Raw genomic sequence first — 25,836 nt, forward strand, 5'->3', positions numbered from 1 at the left:
ATAAAACATATAAAACAGAAGTATTACATAAGTATTACATAAGTATTACATAAGTATTACATAAGTATTCAGACTCTTTGCTATGAAACTCAAAATTGAGCTCAGGTGCATCCTGATTCCATTGATCATCTTTGAGATGTTTCTACAACTTGATTGGAGTCCAGCTGTGGTAAATTCAATTGATTGGACATGATTTGGAAAGGCACACACCTGTCTATATAAGGTCCCACAGTTGGCAGAGCATGTCAGAGCAAAAACCAAGCCATGCGGTCGAAGGAATTGTCCATTGAGCTCCGAGACAGTATTGAACAGAACTGGGGAAGGGCACAAAAAAATGCTCTGCAGCATTGAAGGTCACCAAGAACACACTCGTGGTCTGCGGTTGTAAGGCAGGTTGGACGTACTGCCAAATTCTCTAAAACAACATTGGAGGCGGCTTATGGTAGAGCAATTAACATTAAATTCTCTGGCAACAGCTTTGGTGGACATTCCTGCAGTCAGCATGCCAATTGCACGCTCCCTCAAAACTTGCTACATCTCTGGCATTGTGTTGTGACAAAACTGCTCATTTTAAAGTGGCCTTCTATTGTCCCCAGTACAAGGTGCACCTGTGTAATGATCATGCTGTTTAATCAGCTTCTTGATATGCCACACCTGCCAGGTGGATGGATTATCTTGGCAAATGAGAAATGCTCACTAACAGGCATGTAAACAAATTTGTGCACAATATGAGAGAAATAAGCTTTTTGTACACAAAGAACATTTCTGAGATGTTTTATTTCAGCTCATGAAACATGGGACCAACACTTTTTGTTCAGTGTATTTACATGTTTTTTATATAGTGTGAACAGTCACATTAGAACTGTCAAAAAATTATACTTTAAGGAAAATGTTTTAATATATTTTTCAATTTTTATGTTAACTCACATAATATAATTTAAAAGTATGCATGAAGGTGTCTGTAATAGAACAAATATAGCAAAAACAAATCTAGACATTAATAAATGCATTTCTATAGCTTCCAAAATAGTTTTTACAAAGGTGGGGGAGTGCCAAGATGGAGGTGCAGTAGCTTCAAAACAGCGCTCCTGTCTGTCATCTAGTGTATACATGAATCATTGGATTGAACTCGCAGTACATGGAGCAGGAGCTGGCTGATTAGACCGCTGCGCCATCTGTCCACAATGAGTTAGAAAGGCCAATCTTAATTAATGGCTAAACTCAACCGTGGAGTTGTGTTTCTGTTTTGACCCTATCCCAAACCTGCAATAGAAAAACCTTTCATGAATGAACTTCAGTTCGCTGTGGGATTAAAAATAATAAATGCCAGGGCATTCTTAAACGCTCCACAAACAATTTAATGGATCTCTTAAAAGAGAGCAGTCGTGAGACGAACGAATAAAGACTGCACATTGACACACAGGAGACTTTGGACAAATCCCAATGAGTCATGTCAATTCTAGGCAAGATAAAGAGAGCCAGAGAGCGAGCCATTATCTGACCGAATAGTCAGATAGTCATCCCATCCACGGGCCTGACAGGAATGGCTTTGTTCACCCACCACAGGGTGGGAGTGAGGAGGTGAGTTGGGACAGGGGCCTCAACACCTCAGCCGTGGTGTGGGGTGAGGGTGTGGGTGGGAGTGAGGAGGTGAGTGGGGACAGGGGCCTCAACACCTCAGCCGTGGTGTGGGGTGTGGGGTGAGGGTTGGGGGTGGGAGTGAGGAGGTGAGTGGGGACAGGGGCCTCAACACCTCAGCCATGGTGTGGGGTGAGGGTGGGGGTGGGAGTGAGGAGGTGAGAGGGGACAGGGGCCTCAACACCTCAGTCGTGGTGAGGGTTGGGGGTGGGAGTGAGGAGGTGAGAGGGGACAGGGGCCTCAACACCTCAGTCGTGGTGTGGGGTTACACCACCAAAGGGAAAAAAGGCATCCTGGAAAACAGCTCATCAATAGCCAGAGAAATTATATTGTAATGCCGACTAATGTGGCTATTGCAGTTTGTGTGTGTGTGTGTGTGTGTGTGTGTGTGTGTGTGTGTGTGTGTGTGCGCTAACTAAGGGCTGGACTTCAGAGCTCTTAGGATACATTTTGCAACCATGCAGGTAGGGTTGTCAAACACTTAGGCAGGTAGAGACAGGCAGTTAGGCCCGCCCTTGGCATTGAACACCTAGCTTGTAGTCAGTGTGAACGACACACCTACATTCCTACTGCCTGACCGACTGCCCTCTCCCAAGTTCGACTACACTACATAGACAGTCCCAGATATCACTAAATGTGCACTTAACACTACTACAAAGACTTTGGTGACCTTGGTATAAAAAAAAAAATCTTAAAGGGAAAACAAAAGAAAAGTGCAAATCATGACGTGTACCTGTGCACCCTTATTAAGAGCCAAGGATCAGAAGGGAACAAACCTTTGCTAAAGCCAATCAATCCAAAGTACTTCTAAGGTTTTCAGGTGTGTTTTTTTTCTCACAGAGAAAGTAAAAGTTTCCGTTTTCAATCTGAACGTCACTAAATTTGAATAAACCTTTCAAACCTTCATCTTTCATTCTTCTCTTGAAGATTACGGAGGCCTGAGTGGTGGATTTTGCTTAATTATGTAAATATGATGTAGCACTAGAACGTGTGATGCAATGCACTTGGAGCAAACCTGTCAGATACAGGTTTTGAAGTTCAACATTGTGCAACGTGTCATCTGCTAACGCCTTTATGAAAAGAGCCATGCTTAATTCAGATTGTAACTAAACTGCAAGGGATATACAGCAAACATAAGTCTTTTCAACACATGGACAAATCGCTGTAGCTCATTGTTGCGTTTCTCATTCAACTTCGATGAGTAACTTCTCAAATGCACACTGGATCCCACACTGTCAACGCTAAAAGAGCAGCACTAGGAGACTGAAAAGATTTGGCATGGGTTCCCAGATCCTCAAAAAGTTATACAGCTGCACCATCGAGAGCATATTGACCGGTTGCATCACCGCCTGGGTATGGCAACTGCTCGGCATCTGACCGTACAGAGGGTAGTGTGTTAAGCCCAGTACATCACTGGGGCCAAGCTTCCTGACATCCAGGACCTTTATACCAGGCGGTGTCAGAGGAAGGCCCAAAAAATTGTCAAAGACTCCAGTCACCCAAGTCATAGACTGTAATCTCTCCTACCGCAAGGCAAGCGGTACCGGAGTGCCAAGTCTAGGTCCAAAAGGCTCCTTAACAGCTTCTACCCCCAAGCCGTAAGATTCTGAACAATTCATCAAATGGCCACCCGGACAATTTATATTGACTATTTACACTGCTACTACTCGCTGTTTCCCATCTATGCATAGTCACTTCAAATGACCTCGACTAACCTGGACCCACGCACATCGACTCAGTACCGGTACCCCCTGTATATAGCCTCATTATTGTTATGTAGTTTTCTTGTGTTACTTTTAGATGTTTATTACATTTCTTTACCTTAGTTTATTTAAAAAAAATATTGAACTGCATTGGTTAAGGCTTGTAAGTAAGCATTTCACGGTAAGGTACACCTACACCTGTTGTATTCGGAATAAAACCTGATTTGATTTGGGCTAGCTCAACACAGTGCTTAAGATGTCACTCTCTGAGTTCCTCATCATTACAGTGTGTAAAGCCCTCCTAATTTAGCCCTGGTTGGCTGCCAAAAGCATCTCAATGGCACGTCACCACCGTTGACCATTTGAATGCCTCCTGCTTTTAGCTGTGTCCCTACGAGGCCAGCGGCATTAGCTAGGACATGCATTACCAACCACACTGGCTCGGTCTCTGGGAAACAGAGATTCTGGAGCAGACTGTATAGTACAGTACCAACCACCCATACTGTTACTAACCAAACAGCTAATGTTAGCTTAAAGCATCATAAACGGACAAGGCAAACTCATATGAGAGAACAGGCAAGACCCTCATCTCTCTCGGTAGAAGTAATCCAAATGACATGCATACACTCTGTGATGCAAAAAAGTCTTCAGTAATTACTAGCCAAATAAGAACACAACAGCATTTGAAACGGAATGCGTGGAGGGAAAAGTACATGAACAAAACGCAAAAGCTAAAAGAGGAATGGTTTCTAACCTCTGGGGCCCGAAGCCTTGAAATGCCACCTCATCCTAAACTTTCCCTTCCATGTGTTTTCAATTTGCCCTTTTTCCTAAGAGCAGCATACCCCTGTTCTTGTTGAACTATAAAAAGGGAACTTTTTTCACAGAGTGGTTGAGGGGGGGAGGGCTGTACAGAACTCGGGGCAATAAGTGCTGGGGAATATATTCATCAATCTTACAGGGATTCTTACCTTGACCTTTGCTGCAGTTGATGCCTGCCGGAGTCTCTATGGAAACTAACTGAGGCTTTTTATTCCCAGCCAGGGGATATTTGCCAGTCTCTTTGCTCAGGGGTTGGGGCTGGAGTTTACATTTACCGTTGGGCGGTTGTTGCTGCTCCTTCCTCCTAAAGCGGCTGGCTATGAGCTGCCACACGCTGGGCTCTTCATGGGCTGGTTTAGTGGAGGAGGACAGTCTGGCTGGGTAGAGGGGCACCTCCATCACCTTGACCTTGCCCTGGCTGTGGTACTGAATGTTCTGCATCCCTCCATCATTGCCCCTCTCGTAAGCGGGTGGCAGGGACCTCCCGGTGAGGTAGGAGAAGGGCCGCGAGGGGAGAGATATCTCTTGCCCGATACTTTTAGTGCGTGAGCGTTCCTCTGCTGTCACTTCGGATATTTCCACTCTCCCCCGCGGCCGGTTCCTCCTGATCCGCAAACTGAGACTCCGGCGTAAGGAGCTCAGGTTCTTCTTGGGGACGTCCAGCCTGCTGGGGGGCTTGGAACCTGGGGCTCGGGCTCCCTCCTTATCCTTCTCCTTGTCCTGGGCTGGTCGGCCAAAGATCCTCCAGCGGCCGAACAGACCTCTAACCTGGCTTCCCCTATGGCTATCCAACTCGTCCTGAGACCCAGAGGCCTTCTTCCTCAGCTCCAACATTGTCATACTGACTGGTCTCTGTTTCTGCTGCCGGACCCTGGGGACCACCTTCTCCTCAGCCACTGTCCGCTGAGGGAGCACCCCCGGCTTGATGCCGTCCACCGCCCGCAGCTCTGCCCTCCTGGTCCAGCACTGCTGGGGGGGACCGTCCAGAGATCCTGTAGCCACCCTTCTGGAGCTCTGCTGGGAGTGGGACCTGTGGGACCCAGGCTGCAACAGGGCAGGGTTGAGGTTGGGGCCTCCCAGCATGCACACACTCCTGGGCCTCCTGGGTTTGTCTGTTCTGTCCTGGTCACTTAGCGAGCCTCGTTGCTGCCAGGCTGGGGCTCCATACATGCTCACCACCCTCCTGCTGTCTGGCGCAGCACTGTCCTGGGATGGCTTCCTGCGGAGCACTGCCCGGGGTAGACGGCCACCACCGGCCAGAACACCACCATTATGCCCAAGGAGAGACCCTTCGTACTGGGGAGAAATGTCCTGTCCCTGGGTTTCTACCTGGATCTTCTGTTGCTCTGGAGCTGCTGTGGCTGTATCTACCTCTACTCCTACCGCTGTAGTCTCCCAGTCTGACTGAGAAGGTTGGGCTGCTGCTGGAGCTGCTGAGTTATTGGAGGGCTGTTGCAGTTGGAGAAACCGGTCCGTTGTCATTTCCCCCCCATCCTCCTTCTCTACCTCCTCCTCCTCCTCCTGCACTGCATCCTCCCTCCTCCTCTCCACTCTGCCTGTGTGGCTCAGGGAGGGCCACCTGCCAAGATCCTGCCGTATCCTGCCCAGGCTGAAGCGTCCCTCCTCCCCCTGCAGCGCCTGCTGTCGTGCCCTAGTGCTCCCGGCGGCAGGATGACTTTGCTCCAGTGGGGCATATCGGGCGGCCTGGCCCGCCACCGACCTCAAACCCACCTCCTCACGGCCCAGAGTTCCATTCAGGATGACAGAAATGTGGTCCACCGCGGTCTTACCTCCTCCTGACTGGTGGGCTGTGACAGCTTTACTTGTGGCCCCGGGGATAGTCTGCTCCGTTGCCTGACTGCTCAGTAGTAGCATGGCACGGCCCCACACTCCCCCACACACACACAGGCATGCACAATCTAGCCCAATTGAAACACACACGCATGTGCACTCACACTCCTCTCCCCAGTGTGGTGGTGTTTACGGTTGCTCAGTGTGGTGGTGTTTACGAGTCCCTCACTTCCAGGCTGCATTCCAACCCCAGGCATAATCCTTAACCTTTGACATGTTTTTTTTGTTACAATAAGTCCAACAAGCCTGAGCAAAGCTTCTGTGCCACCTGCATAACCCTAGAGCCTTATACTCCGCATTCAACAGCAGCACCGCAACAGGCTGCAGGACAGTGGGTCACTGGCTGCACTCTCTCCTCATTTCTACTTTGTTCCACTTGTACCTGTCCGACGTGAGGGTGAGTAACAGCTAAAACAACCCTTCCAGTGTTTACCTTGGAACAACCAAATGCATGTTGGTCATACCTGCGAGGCCTTGAGCAAAATTTGAAAAACTGAGACATCCTCTCCTTCTTGGCAAGTTGTGAGTTATGAGCAATCCCCTTTCTGCCGACCGGCGCAGACAAAACTCTTCATCTCCGAGCCCTTGCCTGCTGCACATAGCTTGAGGGAGTATGTCTGTTTGAACTTTCCAGTAGCCTCCCTACCCCTCGGGACAGTTGGAAAACAAGGACCGGATCCAAACGGGGTCGTCGCTCAGCATTAAAGCACACTAACTCCCTGAACCGAGTTTCCCTTCGGGATCTCTAGAGGCATTTCAGCCCCAACAGAGTAAAATGGACGACGGTGAACAGTAGGAATAGGATCCAGGGAAGAGGGAGCTTAGCATCCACTGCTGCTGCTGCAGTCAACAAAGGCAGGATCCCCAAAACAAACTGCTACGAAAGAGAACTGTGTCTCCAGGGCCTCTCTCGGCCTCCCTCCCTCTCAGTCTTTCCCTCTCTGCCTCTCTCTACCTTCCCCCGTCTCCCATTCGCTCGCTCTCTCTCGCCCAGTCTCCCTTTCCATCAAGTTCTCTACAACCAAACAAACCGGGAGAGGGGACACGAAAAAAAAGGCTGAGATTTTCCCATGGCTCACGAGAGGAGGAGGAGAAACAGGGAGTGGAAGTACCAGTGAATTCCCGGCACACAGCATCCATATATCCAGGTTTTAGACGCTACTTAAAGCACTGCTAATCCTAGGGTCCGCCAAAGGCAGACTACATGGGTCGCACACAGGTGGGTCGGATAGCTTTAAAGGGCAAGATTAGGGGGAAAAATGTTCTGTAGCTCTCACTGTAAAAAACAAACACTAGGAAAGCTCAAGGCAGAGTAGCCTAATTGTGTGAAAGCAAGATGAATCACAGTCACCTAACCCGACAGCGCTAAATGTAGATACATTTTATGGCAGGGGGCATTTTATTTTTTACAGTTTTGTTAATTACTGAAAGACTTAGTGACGACTTTTGTATGAAAACAAACTAATAATAATCCCAAATCTGTTTTTCTGGGGCCATCTCTGACGAAGTAAATTAACCTTTTGAGGGGAACAATTTAATAGCTCGTAAGTCATTGTTAGTAACAGATTGGTTGCAATAAACGTGTTATTTTAATGTCATTTCACTGATTAATTTGCCACATTCCATTCTGCTTTGGCAGTGCTTTTGGTGTTCAATTAGGCTTGGCCAATCAAATGGGAACCAGTCAATAACGGCATGGTACAAATTCAATATTCTTATCTTGGGGTTACAGAGTGAAACATACTGTTGAGGGCCACTAGAAAATAGCCTCACTTTAGATGAAGCCCCTTTATAAGTAGGCTAGAACTGCAAAAATAAGGTACCTGATTTTGGAACACACCTTGAGAATTCTTTCTAAAAAATCCATACATGGCACCAAAAAACCTGAATATATTATGGTAACTCTTTAGTTGCTTTTATACCTTTTTTTGTAGTTACATTGCAATTATACTAGTAACAACATTATGTGAACATGGTGTTATAAAATACAATAGTAATTAGTCATCAGAGCACATGTAGAGAACCAGGGTTGTATGAGGCCAAGACTCCGACAGGACATCTGTACAGATTATATCTGACTGATTGCAAAACAGCACCCAGACATCATATGTCAACTGAATCATACGAAAAGGAAAACAACTAACTGTTCTCTATACAGAAAAACACGAAGCCCTTGAAAGATTCAAAACATGTTCTCAAACGGTTGCACTACTGTGTTCAAAATAGTAATAGTCTATTTTTACAAAAGGTGACTTTATACCTACCATGAAAACTATTTCTCCATCTAGGTGTTAGCAAGTGTCGTTATTGCATAATGTGAGTAGAAACGGAGTATGAGAAATAGTGTGGTAGAGGTGGTGGATGTACTCACAATCATACAGTACAATGGTCACGGTCATCTCATACACCGTCATGCCATTATCTGGTACAGTTTATTGTTATGTGGTGAAGGCCCCCTTCAAGACCTCCCAAGCATATTTCCAGGAAGTCTGGGTTGTGGATACCGCCTTTCAGACAGGTTTCTCAAATACGAAACAAGCCAAAGGTTTTCTGATTTTGCAAAAATATCCTCACAAAAGCACAAGGTAAATGTTCATAAAATGGTCAAAAGCAAATTGAATGAAAACACTGCTCAAATAATAGCTAGCAAATAGATTCATACTCCAGATAACAACTGCTTTGAGAGCTTGCTGCTTCAACTCAGCTGTTAGTCATAACGATCTGCTAACCTGCTGCTGCGCAGCGTGTCGTGTACAGGTTTCTGTTACCTGTGTCCAGGTAGGCAGGGTTGGAAATAACCTGCGTCTCATTAGCCAGTAGACAGTCCTCTTCACTCCAGTGGATGTGGTGGTGCCTGTTCCGTCTGCGGACCCCGAAACACAGCATCATTGTCCCAGACTTTCAAGGGGCACGACTTCACTTACTTGTCTTATTCCTTCCGCTCCTAGCGGAGCATAGGGCCCACAAGCCACAACCGAGCCATACAAATTCACCTTCCAACCCTCACGCTTCAAAATGACTGACAACCCAGCTCCTATTTTCCATCATCGTCTTGTTTCTTTTTCCCTATTTTCTTTCATATTCTCTCTTTCCTCTCAGGTTTCTATTTCAACTTCCACTGGAGACAAACTCTGGATCCAAAAGATAGTAATTGCCCTGGTCCTGTGTATGATGTAGTCGCAGGAGACTTCGTGGCAGACAGCTCTGAAGTGTTGTGGTTGGGCTGAGTTGTATCCTAACACACTGACCTGGTCAGGAAGACGACAACCATGCATCAGGTGATGGAACTCGGATCCGTTTCCTCCTCCTGGTAATCCGCTGAGCTGAGGAGGAGGGGTCTATAGGGCCTATACCTAAACAACACTCTGATTGGATTATTAGGCTAATCCTTTGCCCCATGGCCAGAATGGACATCCATTAATAAGCTCTGGTCAGCCATAGGATCTCTCATTCTTCATCCATACCCTCATGGCAACAGAGGACAAGCTGTGTTGTGTGTTTCTCTCTCTTCTCCCTCACTTTGTAGACAGAGTGCTGCTACACACATCCTGTAGCCTCAGTTCTGTAACTCTTGACAGACCGGCCATGTCTGGGAGTTTTCAATGAGAGTCTGTGTGTGTTAATGTCTAATGTCTGTGTTCTCATTTGTCCTAGTCACTAACCACGTATCCATCCAACCTATTCATGTGGAAGAATTACCTGACGCATGAAAAAAAAGTAGTGACCAGGCTGATGGAAACAATTTTATAAACGCCAACAAACAAATTTGTTCGACATGGTGGGATATTTTTGTGTAGGTCAAATGAATTACGCAGGAAATGGAGGTGGACGTGCCTTTATGTGCAAATATTGATATAATAACCATCGTATCGAGGTAACCTTGAAGTCAAACAATGATACGTGGTGTGGTCCTCCCACTACAACACGGGAAAGCATTTATTAAGCTACAGACTAAATACATTCTGAACTTCACAGGGTGGTGAATCTGCAAGGCGACGAGCTTGATGCTCTTTTCCAATAAATATCGACGGTCTTAATCTGGTGACGTGATGATCGATGCTTGGCTGCCGCTTGACAAATACTAATTACATCACTGTTCTCCATAATAATCTCAAAATGTAAGTATTGAGAACTGTTGTGTCTGAGAACTGTTGGTTAAAGAGCCAAGACCCGAGTGGGCACATTTGCTATATATAACCCAACATTCTTCTTTGCTATATATAACCCAACATTTCATTAAAGTTGAAAATGTGATGGAAACCCATTTAACTTGTATTTTTCTTTCGGTACATGGGAATTTAGTGGCAGAAGTTATTTTTATGTACACTACATCACGCACAGACTTATCCGCAAAAATGTAAAATTTGCATATAAATATGCAGATGTTAAAATTTTGGCATGAAAATCTGTTGTAAATTGGATGGAAACCTAGCTATTATGATGTCTACAGTGTATAATAGCTCAGACACACCGGTAGGACTGTCAAACGCTTGCCTGCCGACAGAACTAAAACACCTCTAAACAGAGTGTTGGCAGTCAATCTCTGTGTTCACGCAGCAAAGACCATGAAGTCGTCAGCCACTCAGCCTTGTTAAAATACTCCAAACCAGAAGGTGGCGGTAGCGTAGTTTGGCAAAGCATGTCTGTGTGTGTTGCTTTATGGTGTAGTCAATGTTAGCTAGCTAGCTGCGCAAATGTTGCTATTTCTGTAGAAAGCAGAGTGTGCCAAGTAGTCAGACAAAACGAGTATCGTAACGGATATGGGCAGTTTTCTGGATACGATTATGATCGTATTTTTACAGTATTTTTTATTTATTAACCATGATCGGAAAAAAAAACATGATTTTCAGATGCCAGCGCGCATCTTTCTCATGTTAGCCAGTCAAGAGAGGTGCTGTGTGGTCTAAACTCAACTGGCTAGTTTTTCTGTCTGTAAAGAGAAGGGTGGGCTGTACGTGGCGCAGTGGCGTTGTTGTTCCACTCCCCTTCAATGGCTGTGCAAAGTTGCTTGATATTTGCAGGAACTGGAACACACTGTCGTACACGTCGATCCTGAGCATCCCAAACATGCTCAATGGGTGACATGTCTGGTGAGCATGCAGGCCATGGAAGAACTTTGACATTTTCAACTTCAAGGAATTGTGTACAGATCCTTGCGACATGGGGCCGTGCATTATCATGCTGAAAGATGAGGTGATGGCGGGGGATGAATGGCACGTCAATGGGCCTCAGGAGCTCATCACTGTATTTCTGTGCATTCAAATTGCCATTGATAAAATGTAATTGTGTTTGTTGCTTATGCCTGCCCATACGATAACCCCACCGCCACCATGGGGCACTCTGATCACAACCTTGACATCCAGCAAATCACTCGCCCACACAAAGCCATATAACGCAGTGCATTTGAAACTGAGATTCATCCGTGAAGAGCACACTTCTCCAGTGTGCCAGTGGCCATCAAAGTTGGCATTTGCCTAATGCAGTCAGGTCAAGACCCTGGTGAGGACAACAAGCACACAGAGGAGCTTACCGGAGATGGTTTCTGTGCAGAAATTCTTTGGTTGTGCAAACACACAGTTTCACCAGCTGTCCGGGTGGCTAGTCTCCAACAATTCCACATGTGAAGAAGCCAGAATCCTGGCCTGGAGTGGTTACACGTGGTCTGCGGTTGTGAGGACAGTTGGACGTACTGCCAAATTTTCTAAAATATCGATGGAGGCGGTTTATGGTAGAGAAATTAACATTAAATTCTCTGGCAACAGCTTTGGTGGACATTCCTGCAGTCAGCATGCCAATTGTACTCTCCCTCAAAACCTGTGGTGTTGTGTGACAAAACGAAACACTTTAGAGTGGCCTTCTATTGTTCCCAGCACAAGGTGCACCTGTGTAATGATCATGCTGTTTAATCAGCTTCTTGATATGTGACACCTGTCAGGTGGATGGATTATCTTGGCAAAGGAGAAATGCTCCCTAACAGGGATGTAATCAATTTTCTGCACAAAACTGGAGAGGAATTATATTTTTGTGCATATGGAACATTTCTGGAATATTTTATTTCAGCTCAAGTTGTGTTTATATTTTTGTTAAGTGTAATTTCACCCGTTCACCTTCACTTCTCTGTTTTGGTCTGATCATTCAGACTGCTGACACCTCCGGCAGCCTGCAATTATGATAAATCAAATGGCAAAGACGTTTGCTATCAAGCTATCAATGTACATTATATCTAACAAGTGGGGTGAGGATAGGGAAAAAATATGAAATGCCGATGTGCATTCTGACTGATAGCAAACTTGTCAGCCTGCTGCAAATTGAGGACAAACAGACAGGTCAGACATGCACTAATCTGCAGCTTGTTTGGTCTATAAAAAGGGCCATGAAAATGGCGCCAGAGGAGATGGCGTTTTTTATCGCGATATTTATAAATTATTTTGTACATAATGTTTCTGCAAACGTATCTTACGGAAGAAAAGAGCTTCTGGATATCAGGACAGCGATCACTCACCTCGGATTAGACAAATATTTCTTCAACAACAACAACAAGCAGGACTCACGATATTCTGCAAACACCCCACAGGGCAGACATCCCAATTATTCGCAAAAGGAAACGACGCAGAGGACGAAGAGCCGGATGCCTCGTCCGGACCCGCAGAAGACAACTAGGAAAGCTGCCGTTACCGTCAATATTACCCGCCAACGTGCAATCATTGGACAATAAACTAGACGAGGTACGGTCACGAATATCCTACCAACGGGACATCAAAAACTGTAATATCCTATGCTTCCCGGAATCGTGGCTGAATGACGACATGGATATTCAGCTAGCAGGATACACGCAGCACCGGCAGGATAGAACAGCACACGACGAGGGGGACGGTCTCTGCATATTTGTAAAACAACAGCTGGTGCACGAAATCTAAGGAAGTCTCTAGATTTTGCTCGCATGAAGTAGAGTATATTGTGATAAATTGCAGCTATACTTTCGTGGCTGTTTATTTACCACCACAGACAAATGCTGGCACTAAGACCGCACTCAGTCAGCTGTATAAGGAAATAAGCAAACAGGAAACCACTCACCCAGAGGCGGCGCTCCTAGTTGCCGGAGACTTTAATGCAGGGAAACTTAAATCAGTTCTACCAAATCTCTATCAACATGTTAAATGTGCAACCAGAGGGGAAAAAAATCTAGATCACCTTTACTCCACACACAGAGACGCGTACAAAGATCTCCCTCACCCTCCATTTGGTAAATCCGAACACAACTCTATCCTCCTGATTCCTGAGCTAAAGGGTAGAGCTGCCGCTTTCCGGGTTAGAGTCCCGCACCTTGAAGCTTACAAGAAATCCCGCTATGCCCTGCGACAAACCATCAAACAGGCAAAGCATCAATACAGGACTAAGATTGAATCATACTACACCGGCTCCGATGCTCGTCGGGCGTGGCAGGGCTTGCAAACTATTAGACTACAAAGCACAGCCGCAAGCTGCCCAGTGACACGAGCCTACCAGACGAGCTAAATCACTTCTATGCTCGCGTCGAGGCAAGCAACACTGAGGCATGCATGAGAGCATCAGCTGTTCCGGACGACTGTGTGATCACGCTCCCCGTAGACGACGTGAGTAAGACCTTTAAACAGGTCAACATACATAAGGCTGCGGGGCCAGAAGGATTACCAGGACGTGTGCTCCAGGCATGTGCTGACCAACTGGCAGGTGTCTTCACTGACATTTTCAACATGACCCTGATTGAGTCTGTAATACCAACATGCTTCAAGCAGACCACCATAGTCCCTGTGCCCAAGAACACAAAGGCAACCTGCCTAAATGATTACAGACCCGTAGCACTCACGTCCGTAGCCATGAATTGCTTTGAAAGGCTGGTAATGGCTCACATCAACATACATTATCCCAGAAACCCTAGACCCACTCCAATTTGATCCACAGATGATGCAATTTATATTGCACTCCACACTGCCCTTTCCCACATGGACAAAAGGAACACCTATGTGAGAATGCTGTTCATTCACTACAGCTCAGCGTTCAACACCATAGTACCCTCAAAGCTCATCACCAAGCTAAGGAACCTGGGACTAAACACCTCCCTCTGCAACTGGATCAGGTAGGTGAGGGGAGGTAACAACACATCTGCCACGCTGATCCTCAACACTGGAGCTCCCCAGGGGTGCGTGCTCAGTCCCCTCCTGTACTCCCTGTTCACCCACGACTGCATGGCCAGGCACGATTCCAACACCATCATTAAGTTTGCTGACGACACAACAGTGGAAGGCCTGATCACCGACAACGGTGAGATAGGAGGAGGAGGTCAGAGACCTGGCCGGGTGGTGCCAGAATTCCCTCAACGTAACCAAGACTAAGGAGATGATTGTGGACTACAGGAAAAGGAGCACCGAGCACATCCCCATTCTCATCGACGGGGTTGTAGTGCAGCAGGTTGAGAGCTTCAAATTCCTTGGTGTCCACATCAACAACAAATTAGTTTGGTCTAAATACCCCCCAAGACAGTCGTGAAGAGGGCACGACAAAGCCTATTCCCCCTCAGGAAAACTAAAAAGATTTGGCATGGGTCCTGAGATCCTCAAAAGGTTCTACAGCTACAACATCGAGAGCATCCTCACCGGTTGCATCACTGCCTGGTACGGCAATTGTTCAGCCTTCGACCGCAAGGCACTTCAGAGGGTAGTGCGTACGGCCCAGTACATCACTGGGGCAAAGCTGCCTGCCATCCAGGACCTCTACACAAGGCAGTGTCAGAGGAAGGCCCTAAAAATTGTCAAAGACCCCAGCCACCCAAGTCATAGACTGTTCTCTCTACTACCACATGGCAAGCGGTACCGGAGTGCCAGGTCTAGGACGAAAAGGCTTCTCAACAGTTTTTACCCCCAAGCCATAAGACTCCTGAACAGGTAACCAAATGGTTACCCGGACTATTTGCATTGTGTGCCCCCCCCAACCCCTCTTTTACGCTGCTGCTACTCTCTGTTTATCTTATATGCAGTCACTTTAACCATACATCCATGTACATGCTACCTCAATTGGGCCGACCAACCAGTGCTCCCGCACATTGGCTAACCGGGCCATCTGCATTGTGTCCCACCACCCGCCAACCCCTCTTTTTACGCTTCTGCTACTCTCTGTTCATCATATATGCATAGTCCCTTTAACCATACCCACATGTACATACTATCTCAATAAGCCTGACTAACAGGTGTCTGTATATAGCCTTGCTACTCTTTTTTCAAATGTCTTTTTACTGTTGTTTTATTTCTTTACTTACCTACACACACACACACACACACACACACACACACACACACACACACACACACACACACACACACACACATACCTAGCTTTTTTTCGCACCATTGGTTAGAGCCTGTAAATAAGCATTTCACTGTAAGGTCTACCTACACCTGTTGTATTCGGAGCACGTGACAAACTTTGATTTGAATATACAGTGCATTCGGAAAGTATTCAGACCCCTTGACTTTTTACACATTTTGTTACGTTACAGCCTTATTCTAAACTGGATTATTATTATTTTTTAATTCCCCACATCAATCTACACACAATACCCCATAATGACAAAGCAAAAACAGGTTTTTAGAGAAAAAGAAAAAAAACTGGAATATCACCATTTTTAAAAAGTATTCAGAACCTTTACTCAGTGCTTTGTTGGAGCATCTTTGGCAGGGATTACAGCCTTAAGTCTTTTTGGTTATGATGCTACAAGAGCTTGGCACACCTGTATGTGGGGAGTTTCTCCCATTCTTCTATGCAGATCCTGTCAAGCTCTATCAGGTTTGATGGGGAGCGTCGCTGTACTCCTATTTTCAGGTCTCTCCAGAGATGTTCGATCGAGGTCAAGTCCGGGCTCTGGCAGGGCCACTCATGGACATTCAGAGACTTGTCCCGAAGCCACTCCTGCATTGTTTTGGCTGTGTGCTTAGGGTTGTTGTCCTGTTGGAAGGTGAACCATCGCCCAGTCTGAAGTTCTGAGCGCTCTGGAGCAGGTTTTCATCAAGGATCCCTCTGTACTCTGTTCATCTTTCCCTCGATCCTGACTAGTCTCCCAGTCCTTGCCACTGAAAAACATCCCCACAGCATGATGCTGCCACCACCATGCTTCACCGTCGGGGTGGTGCTAGGTTTCCTCCAGACATGACGCTGGCACTCAGGCCAAAGAGTTCAATCTTGGTTTCATCAGACCAGAGAATCTTGTTTCTTGTGGTCTGAGAGTCCTTTAGGTGCAGGTTGTCATGTGCCTTTAACTGAGGAGTGGCTTCCGTCTGGCCACTCTACCATAAAAGCCTGATTGTTGGAGTGCTGCAGAGATGGTTGTCCTTCTGAAAGATTCTCCCATCTCCACAGAGGAACTCTGGATCTCTGTCAGAGTGACCATCGGGTTCTTGGCCACCTCCCTGACCAAGGCCCTTCTCCCCTGATTGCTCAGTTTGGCAGTGTGGCCAGCTCTAGGAAGAGTCTTGGTGGTTCCAAACTTACATTTAAGAATGATGGAGGCCACTGTGTTCTTGGGGACCTTCAATGCTGTGCCTCGACACAATCCTGCCTCAGAGCTCTACGGACAATTCCTTCGACCTCATGGCTTGGTTTTTGCTCTGACATGCACTGTCAACTGTGGGACCTTATATACACAGGTGTGCCTTTCCAAATCATCAATTGAATTGACCACAGGTGGACTCCAATCAATTTGTAGAAACATCAAGAATGATCAATGGAAACAGGATGCACCTGAACTCAATCTCAAGTCTCATAGCAAAGGGTCTGAATACTTATATAAATAAGGTGCTTCTGTTTATTTATTGTTAATATATTTGCAAACATTTCTAAAAAGCTGTTTTCGCTTCGTCATTATGGGGTAAAATGTGTTTTAAAATGTTCATTATTTTGTGTAGACTGGGGCAAATGTTTTATGAATCTATTTTAGTATAAGGCTGTAACGTAACAAAATGTGGAAAAGGGGAGGGGGTGTGAGAACTTTCTGAATGCAGTATTTTCCAACATCTACTTGGGCATTTTAAAGCATTTAATTTTTTCCCCGATCACGAGTATCACGATTATCAATTGTCAGATATTATAACGAATATGAGTATGGCCATGTTGACACACCATAGTAGAAAGTCCCTTGTTGATACTAGCCAGATGGCCACAGCTAGATAACTAGCTAGCAAGACGACAAAGAAAATTTAATTCACTATCTATAATCTTTTATATAGCCCATATACATTTTTAGCTAGCTGGCTAATGTTAGATAAATTGTTAGCATGATTCACCAGTTGGCTGTTATGCTAGCTAGGGAAAGTAAAGACACTGCATCGACTCTCCGCAGCCAGTTGCAGGCAGCTGCTTCATGAAAACGTATCCATTGTGATTTAATGATGGATAGCTTGGTAAAGTATTTCGTGCTGTGTGTGCATTGTTCAGCACTTATTACTGTTCCACTAGTTTCATATGAAGTGTGACTGCCTTGCTCAGTTAGAAAGCTAAAAGTTAGATAGCGAGCTACCTAATAAGCTAGTGCACATTATCACGCAAACATTTTTCAAGCGCAAAACTTAGACGTCAAAAATAAGTAGAAACGGAGGTTTCTTTGGTACCAGGACGGTACACAGCAGGTACGTCTTTTGTTCTAGTTTAACTGGGTTAGTTATGTTTCCACTTGACACTGCAGAAATATGTATTCAATGTTTACAGTATGTATTCCTACTGGCTGGTTGAATTTACATATCAGTGAGGGTGTTATGCCATTGGTCATGCTTGCAGAGAGCGGGAGATCGTATGTGTATGGCGCCTGTTAGATATCGAGGGCATCATGGGGTGTGCTTTTGTATGTTATTGCTGTATGAGCGAGATAGCTAGTATGCTCTAATTGTAATGGTTGCATTAGCTCCCTGCTAATTCAGTTATTTCCATGCTAACAGACAAATCAACGAATCTACAGCCATTATAATATACTGTTATCCTGCACATCTATTGGGCTTCCTTGTGTCTATCGTCAAGTACTTACATTTTTTGTATTTTGAACAGTTTTCGTCATTGTTGTTTGATGACTAAATCCCCAGTCTGATATTGACATGCAAGCAACGAATCATGAATCTCCAGCCATCAACACACTGTTGTCCTGCACATCTAATGGCTTCCTTGAGTCTATCGTCAGAATAAACACCAACCTACTGGGATCGTCGGCTGGACAGTCATTTCTTTAAAAACACAAAGTAAGAGAGTTACAATGTATGATCACATCCGTTACACGGGTGCTGAGACCAGTCTTCTTGTCTTCACTGGACAGCTGGTACACTAGCAAGAGACTGTGACAAGTACCTATAGGCAATCTATAGGCACTCAGATTATCCTTGTTTCATGCTTAAGGTTACCAAGGTAAAGCTTTTGTTATGCATACATGTTTGCCTAATTCTCTCCATCGCTCCTGTGTCACAAAGCAAGGGGCACCACGAAGACCAAGGAGCTCTCCAAACAGGTCACGGACAAAGTTGTGGAGAAGTACAGATCGGGGTTGGGTTATTATTTTTTTCCACCTTTATTTAACCAGGTAGGCTAGTTGAGAACAAGTTCTCATTTGCAACTGCGACCTGGCCAAGATAAAGCATAGCAGTGTGAACAGACAACACAGAGTTACACATGGAGTAAACAATTAACAAGTCAATAACACAGTAGAGAGAAAAAAAGGGGAGTCTATATACATTGTGTGCAAAAGGCATGAGGAGGTAGGCAAATAATTACAATTTTGCAGATTAATAACACTGGAGTGATAAACGATCAGATGGTCATGTACAGGTAGAGATATTGGTGTGCAAAAGAGCAGAAAAGTAAATAAATAAAAACAGTATGGGGATGAGGTAGGTAAAAATGGGTGGGCTATTTACCGATAGACTATGTACAGCTGCAGCGATCGGTTAACTGCTCAGATAGCAGATGTTTGAAGTTGGTGAGGGAGATAAAAGTTTCCAACTTCAGCGATTTTTGCCATTTGTTCCAGTCACAGGCAGCAGAGAACTGGAACGAAAGGCGGCCAAATGAGGTGTTGGCTTTAGGGATGATCAGTGAGATACACCTGCTGGAGCGCGTGCTACGGATGGGTGTTGCCATCGTGACCAGTGAACTGAGATAAGGCGGAGCTTTACCTAGCATGGACTTGTAGATGACCTGGAGCCAGTGGGTCTGGCGACGAATATGTAGCGAGGGCCAGCCGACTAGAGCATACAAGTCGCAGTGGTGGGTGGTATAAGGTGCTTTAGTGACAAAACGGATGGCACTGTGATAAAATGCATCCAGTTTGCTGAGTAGAGCGTTGGAAGCAATTTTGTAGATGACATCGCCGAAGTCGAGGATCGGTAGGATAGTCAGTTTTACTAGGGTAAGTTTGCCGGCGTGAGTGAAGGAGGCTTTGTTGCGGAATAGAAAGCCGATTCTTGATTTGATTTTCGATTGGAGATGTTTGATATGAGTCTGGAAGGAGAGTTTACAGTCTAGCCAGACACCTAGGTACTTATAGATGTCCACATAGTCAAGGTCGGAACCATCCAGGGTGGTGATGCTGGTCAGGCGTGCGGGTGCAGGCAGCGAACGGTTGAAAAGCATGCATTTGGTTTTACTAGCATTTAAGAGCAGTTGGAGGCCACGGAAGGAGTGTTGTATGGCATTGAAGCTCGTTTGGAGGTTAGATAGCACAGTGTCCAAGGACGGGCCGGAAGTATATAGAATGGTGTCGTCTGCGTAGAGGTGGATCAGGGAATTGCCCGCAGCAAGAGCAACATCATTGATATATACATAGAAAAGAGTCGGCGCGATTGAACCCTGTGGCAGCCCCATAGAGACTGCCAGAGGACCGGACAGCATGCCCTCCGATTTGACACACTGAACTCTGTCTGCAAAGTAGTTGGTGAACCAATTATAAAAATAAAAAAAATCTGACACTTTGAACATCCCATGGAGCACCATTAAATCCATTTTTTAAAACATGGAAAGAATATGGCACCACAACAAACCTGCCAAGAGAGGGCCACCCATCAAAACTCACAGACCAGGCCAGGAGGGCATTAATCAGAGAGGCAACAAAGAGACCAAAGATAACCCTGAAGGAACTGCAAAACTCCACAGCGGAGATTGGAGTATCTGTCCACTTTAAACCGTACACTCCACAGAGCTGGGCTTTACAGAAGAGAGGCCAGAAAAAAGCCATTGCTTGAAGAAAAAAATAAGTAAACATGTTTGGTGTTTGCCAAAAGGCATGTGGGAGACTCCCCAAACATATGGAAGAAGGTACTCTGGTCAGATGAGACTAAAATGTAGCTTTTTTGCCATCAAGGAAAACACTATGTCTGGCGCAAACCCAACACCTCTCATCACCCCGAGAACACTATCCCCACAGTAAAGCCTGGTGGTGGCAGCATCATGCTGCGGGGATGTTTTTCATCAGCAGGGACTGGGAAACTGGTCAGAATGGAAGGAATGATGGATGGTGCTAAATACAGGGAAATTCTTGAGGGAAACCTGTTGCCTGTGCTTGGCTCAATTCCATTTATTTTGTATCCTGTAAAACTCCTCAGTCCTTAACAATTACAAGCATCCCCATAAAATGATGCAGCCACCACTATGCTTGAAAATATGGAGAGTGGTACTCAGTAATGCGCTGGATTGTATTTGCCCCAAACACAACACTTTGTATTCAGGACAAAAAGTGAATTACTTTGCTACATTTTTTTTGCAGTATTACTTTAGTGCCTTGTTGCACACAGGGTGCAAGTTTTGAAATATTTTAAATGTGTTTTGTGTTGGCTTCCTTTTCACTCTGTCAATTAGGTTAGTAATGTGGAGTTACTACAATGTTGTTGATACATCCTCCGTCTTCTATCACATCCATTCAACTCTGTAACTAACTGTCTTAAAGTCACCATTAGCTTCATGGTGAAATCCCTGAGCGGTTTCCTTCCTCTCCAGCAACTGAGTTAGGAAGGACACATGTATCTTCGTAGTGACTGGGTGTATTGATAGACCATCCAAAGCATAATTGATAACTTCACCATGCTCAAAGGGATATTCAATGTTTTTTTCTTCTTCTATCCATCTTCCAATAGGTACCCTTCTTTGCGAAGCATTGGGAAACCTTCCTGGTCTTTGTAGTTGAATCTGTGTTTGAAATTCACTGCTCGACTGAGGAACCTACAGATAATTGTATGTGTGGAGAGATCAGGTAGTCTTTCAAAAATCATGTTAAATACTAATATTGCACACATTATGTGACTTGTCAAACACATTTTTACTCCTAAACTTATTCAGGCTTTCCATAACAAAGGGGTTGAATTCTTATTGACAGCAGGGACTGGGAAACTGGTCAGAATTGAAGCAATGATGGATGGGGGAAAATATAGGGAAATTCTTGAGGGAAACCGGTTTCTGTTGTCCAGAGATTTGAGACTGGGATGGAGGTTCACCTTCCAGCAGGACAATGACCCTAAGCATACTGCTAAAGCAACACTCGAGTGGTTTAAGGGGACACATTAAATGTTTTGAAATGGCCTAGTCAAAGCCCAGACCTCAATCAAATTGAGAATCTGTGGTGTGACTTAAAGATGTGACAAGCTTATAGAGACATACCCCAAGAGACTTGTAGCTGTAATTGCTGTAAAAGTTGGCTCTACAAAGTATTGACTTTGGGGGGTGAATAGTTACGCAAGATCAAGTTTTCAGTTTGTCTTATTTCTTGTTCGTTTCACAATAAATAATATGTTGCATCTTCAAAGTGCTAAGCATGTTGTGTAAATCAAATGGTACAACCCCCCCCCAAAAAAAATATATATATTTTAATTCCAGGTTGTAAGGCAATAAAATAGGAAAAATGCCAAGGGGGTGAATACTTTCACAAGCCACTGTATATTGTTAAGTGTTATCATTACCAACAGCAATGCTTTTGTCAGTATTAGAAGTGGTGGTGGTAGAGGGAATGAGAAAACTCTAGAAAGTGTAGACTTACTTCAAAAGTAATACAAATAAGTAATAAAGTACAAAAAAATTCAAGACATGCATCATCATGCACAGCATCTCATTTTGTTCTTAATAACTATGTTAGGCCTAGGGGATGAATGTTTAGACGGCCAAATGAATTTCAATTACCAATGAAATAGAAGTAAAAGACAGTATTAGTCTGGCAAACTAACTCCCTAAAATAAATGTATATTTACACTCTGCAAACTGTACCTTCAATTAAATTATGGAATCTGTCAGAAATAAAATGTCCCTCTCTGAAGGAAGACAGTTTTCACTTTGAACCAACTCGAGGGCTTTGGGCTATCTTCAGGGAAATAGCATCTCCTGCATTTAATTCAGCACAGGTCTAATTAAATAGTTATATAAAAACTCATTATGGCCCTCTCACTCTCTACTATGTGAAATGCCAGATGGGAGCAGTACATCTCACCACCAGAGGGCAGTCACATCCCTCTGACTCCTGTTGGATCCAGTCTTCTTCTAGGGCAACTCTGCTGCTTGAGACACTGTTCAAAGGCTTCTGTTCTTGTTACATAAGCCCACCCTTTAACAGTCTAGGTAGCTCTGCTCTGCCAAGGATGAGAATCTAGAGCATGCAGCCAGTTTGCACTGAGTTGAGAGTCATGACGACAATAGAAGAGAAGCCAGAGGGTGAGCAGGTAGTGAGGTGATTTTACAGTGCCTTCAGAAACTATTCATACCCCTTGACGTATGCTACATTTTGTGATTTTGAATTCAAAATCAATACAAAAAAAGTATCACCCAACTACACACAATACCCCATAATGACAAAGTGAACACCTGTTTTCAGACATTTTTGCAAAATGTATAGAAAATGAAATGTACAAGTATTCACAACCCTGAGTCAATACTTCGTAGAAGCACCTTTAGCAGTGTTTATAGCTCTCTCTTTATTTATATTTGTTTATTTCACCTTTATTTAACCAGGTAGGCAAGTTGAGAACACCTTTATTTAACCAGGTAGGCTAGTTGAGAACACCTTTATTTAACCAGGTAGGCAAGTTGAGAACACCTTTATTTAACCAGGTAGGCTAGTTGAGAACACCTTTATTTAACCAGGTAGGCTAGTTGAGAACACCTTTATTTAACCAGGTAGGCTAGTTGAGAACACCTTTATTTAACCAGGTAGGCTAGTTGAGAACACCTTTATTTAACCAGGTAGGCTAGTTGAGAACACCTTTATTTAACCAGGTAGGCAAGTTGAGAACACCTTTATTTAACCAGGTAGGCAAGTTGAGAACACCTTTATTTAACCAGGTAGGCTAGTTGAGAACACCTTTATTTAACCAGGTAGGCAAGTTGAGAACACCTTTATTTAACCAGGTAGGCAAGTTGAGAACACCTTTATTTAACCAGGTAGGCAAGTTGAGAACACCTTTATTTAACCAGGTAGGCAAGTTGAGAACACCTTTATTTAACCAGGTAGGCTAGTTGAGAACACCTTTATTTAACCAGGTAGGCTAGTTGAGAACACCTGTATCTAACCAGGTAGGCAAGTTGAGAACACCTTTATTTAACCAGGTAGGCAAGTTGAGAACACCTTTATTTAACCAGGTAGGCTAGTTGAGAACACCTTTATTTAACCAGGTAGGCAAGTTGAGAACGAGTTCTCATTTGCAACTGCGACCTGGCCAAGATCAAGCAAAGCAGTTCGACACATACAACAACACAGAGTTACACATGGAATAAACAAACATACAATCAATAATACAGTAGAAAAATCTATATACACCATGTGCAAATGAGGTTGGATAAGAGAGGTAAGGCAATAAATAGGCCATGGTGGCAAAGTAATTACAATATAGCAATTAAACACTGGAATGGTAGAATGTGCAGAAGATGAATGTGCAAGTAGAGATACTGGGGTGCAAAGGAGCAAGATAAATAAGTCTCTAAGTAAGTCTAAGAACTTTGCACACCTGGATTGTGGAACATTTGCCCATTATTCTTTTCAAAATTCTTCAAGCTCAAATTGCTAGGCAACCATTTTTAGGTTTTGCCGTAGATTTAAGTCAAAAATGTAACTTGGCCACTCAGGACCATTCACTGTCTTCTTGATAATCACCTCTAGTGTAGATTTGGCCTTGTGTTTTAGGTTATTGTCCTGCTAAAAGGGGAATTCATCTCCCAGTGTCTGGTGGAAAGCAGACTGAACCAGGTTTTTGTCTAGGATTTTGCCTGTGCTTGGCTCAATTCCATTTATTTTGTATTCTGTAAAACTCCTCAGTTAACCTTCACGATTACAAGCATACCCATAACATGATGCAGCCACCACTATGCTTGAAAATATGGGGAGTGGTACTCAGTAATGTGTTGGATTGTATTTGCCCCAAACACAAAAACTTAATTCAAAAGTTAATTAATTTGCCACATTTTTTGCAGAATTACTTTTGTGCCTTGTTGCAAACAGGATGCAAGTTTTAAAATATATTGTATTTATTTTGTGAAGGCTTCCTTTTCACTCTGTCAATTAGATTAGTAATGTGGAGTTACTACAATGTTGTTGATCCCATCCTCAGTCTTCTCCGATCACATCCATTCAACTCTGTAACTAACTGTCTTAAAGTCACCATTAGCTTCATGGTGAAATCCCTGAGCGGTTTCCTTCCTCTCCAGCAACTGAGTTAGGAAGGACACATGTATCTTCGTAGTGACTGGGTGTATTGATAGACCACCCAAAGCACAAATAATAACTTCACCATGCTCAAAGGGATATTCTATGTTTTTTTCTTCTTCTATCCATTTATTTTACCTTTATTTAACCAGGTAGGCAAGTTGAGAACAAGTTCTCATTTACAATTGCGACCTGGCCAAGATAAAGCAAAGCAGTTCGACAGATACAACGACACAGAGTTACACATGGAGTAAAACAAACATACAGTCAATAATACAGTATAAACAAGTCTATATACACAATGTGAGCAAATGAGGTGAGATAAGGGAGGTAAAGGCAAAAAAGGCCATGGTGGCAAAGTAAATACAGTATAGCAAGTAAAACACTGGAATGGTAGTTTTGCAATGGAAGAATGTGCAAAGTAGAAATAAAAATAATGGGGTGCAAAGGAGCAAAATAAATAAATAAATACAAATTAAATACAGTTGGGAAAGAGGTAGTTGTTTGGGCTAAATTATAGGTGGGCTATGTACAGGTGCAGTAATCTGTGAGCTGCTCTGACAGTTGGTGCTTAAAGCAAGTGAGGGAGATAAGTGTTTCCAGTTTCAGAGATTTTTGTAGTTCGTTCCAGTCATTGGCAGCAGAGAACTGGAAGGAGAGGCGGCCAAAGAAATAATTGGTTTGGGGGTGACTAGAGAGATATACCTGCTGGAGCGTGTGCTACAGGTGGGAGATGCTATGGTGACCAGCGAGCTGAGATAAGGGGGGACTTTACCTAGCAGGGTCTTGTAGATGACATGGAGCCAGTGGGTTTGGCGACAAGTATGAAGCGAGGGCCAGGATGGTCAGTTTTACAAGGGTATGTTTGGCAGCATGAGTGAAGGATGCTTTGTTGCGAAATAGGAAGCCAATTCTAGATTTAACTTTGGATTGGAGATGTTTGATATGGGTCTGGAAGGAGAGTTTACAGTCTAACCAGACACCTAAGTATTTGTAGTTGTCCACGTATTCTAAGTCAGAGCCGTCCAGAGTAGTGATGATGGACAGGCGGGTAGGTGCAGGTAGCGATCGGTTGAAGAGCATGCATTTAGTTTTACTTGTATTTAAGAGCAATTGGAGGCCACGGAAGGAGAGTTGTATGGC

General features: G+C 44.4%; 1 protein-coding gene across 2 annotated transcripts in view; it reads right to left on the reverse strand.

The window, feature by feature from the left end:
• Nucleotides 1-25,836, reverse strand: part of LOC109871998 (arf-GAP with GTPase, ANK repeat and PH domain-containing protein 3) — a 234,263-nt gene that overhangs the window by 135,730 nt on the left and 72,697 nt on the right. The window contains exon 1 of one of the 2 annotated variants that reach the window (XM_031806991.1): nucleotides 4,313-6,914. The exons of the other annotated variant lie outside the window; for it this stretch is intronic. Within the exon in view, the coding sequence (XP_031662851.1) occupies nucleotides 4,313-6,038 (1,726 nt within the window). The 5' untranslated portion in view covers nucleotides 6,039-6,914. Of the gene's footprint in view, nucleotides 1-4,312; nucleotides 6,915-25,836 lie in introns of those variants that run through there. 2 annotated transcript variants of the gene reach the window in all.

Source organism: Oncorhynchus kisutch, linkage group LG27 (genome assembly GCF_002021735.2).
Source record: "Oncorhynchus kisutch isolate 150728-3 linkage group LG27, Okis_V2, whole genome shotgun sequence".
NCBI classification, from domain to species: domain Eukaryota; kingdom Metazoa; phylum Chordata; class Actinopteri; order Salmoniformes; family Salmonidae; genus Oncorhynchus; species Oncorhynchus kisutch.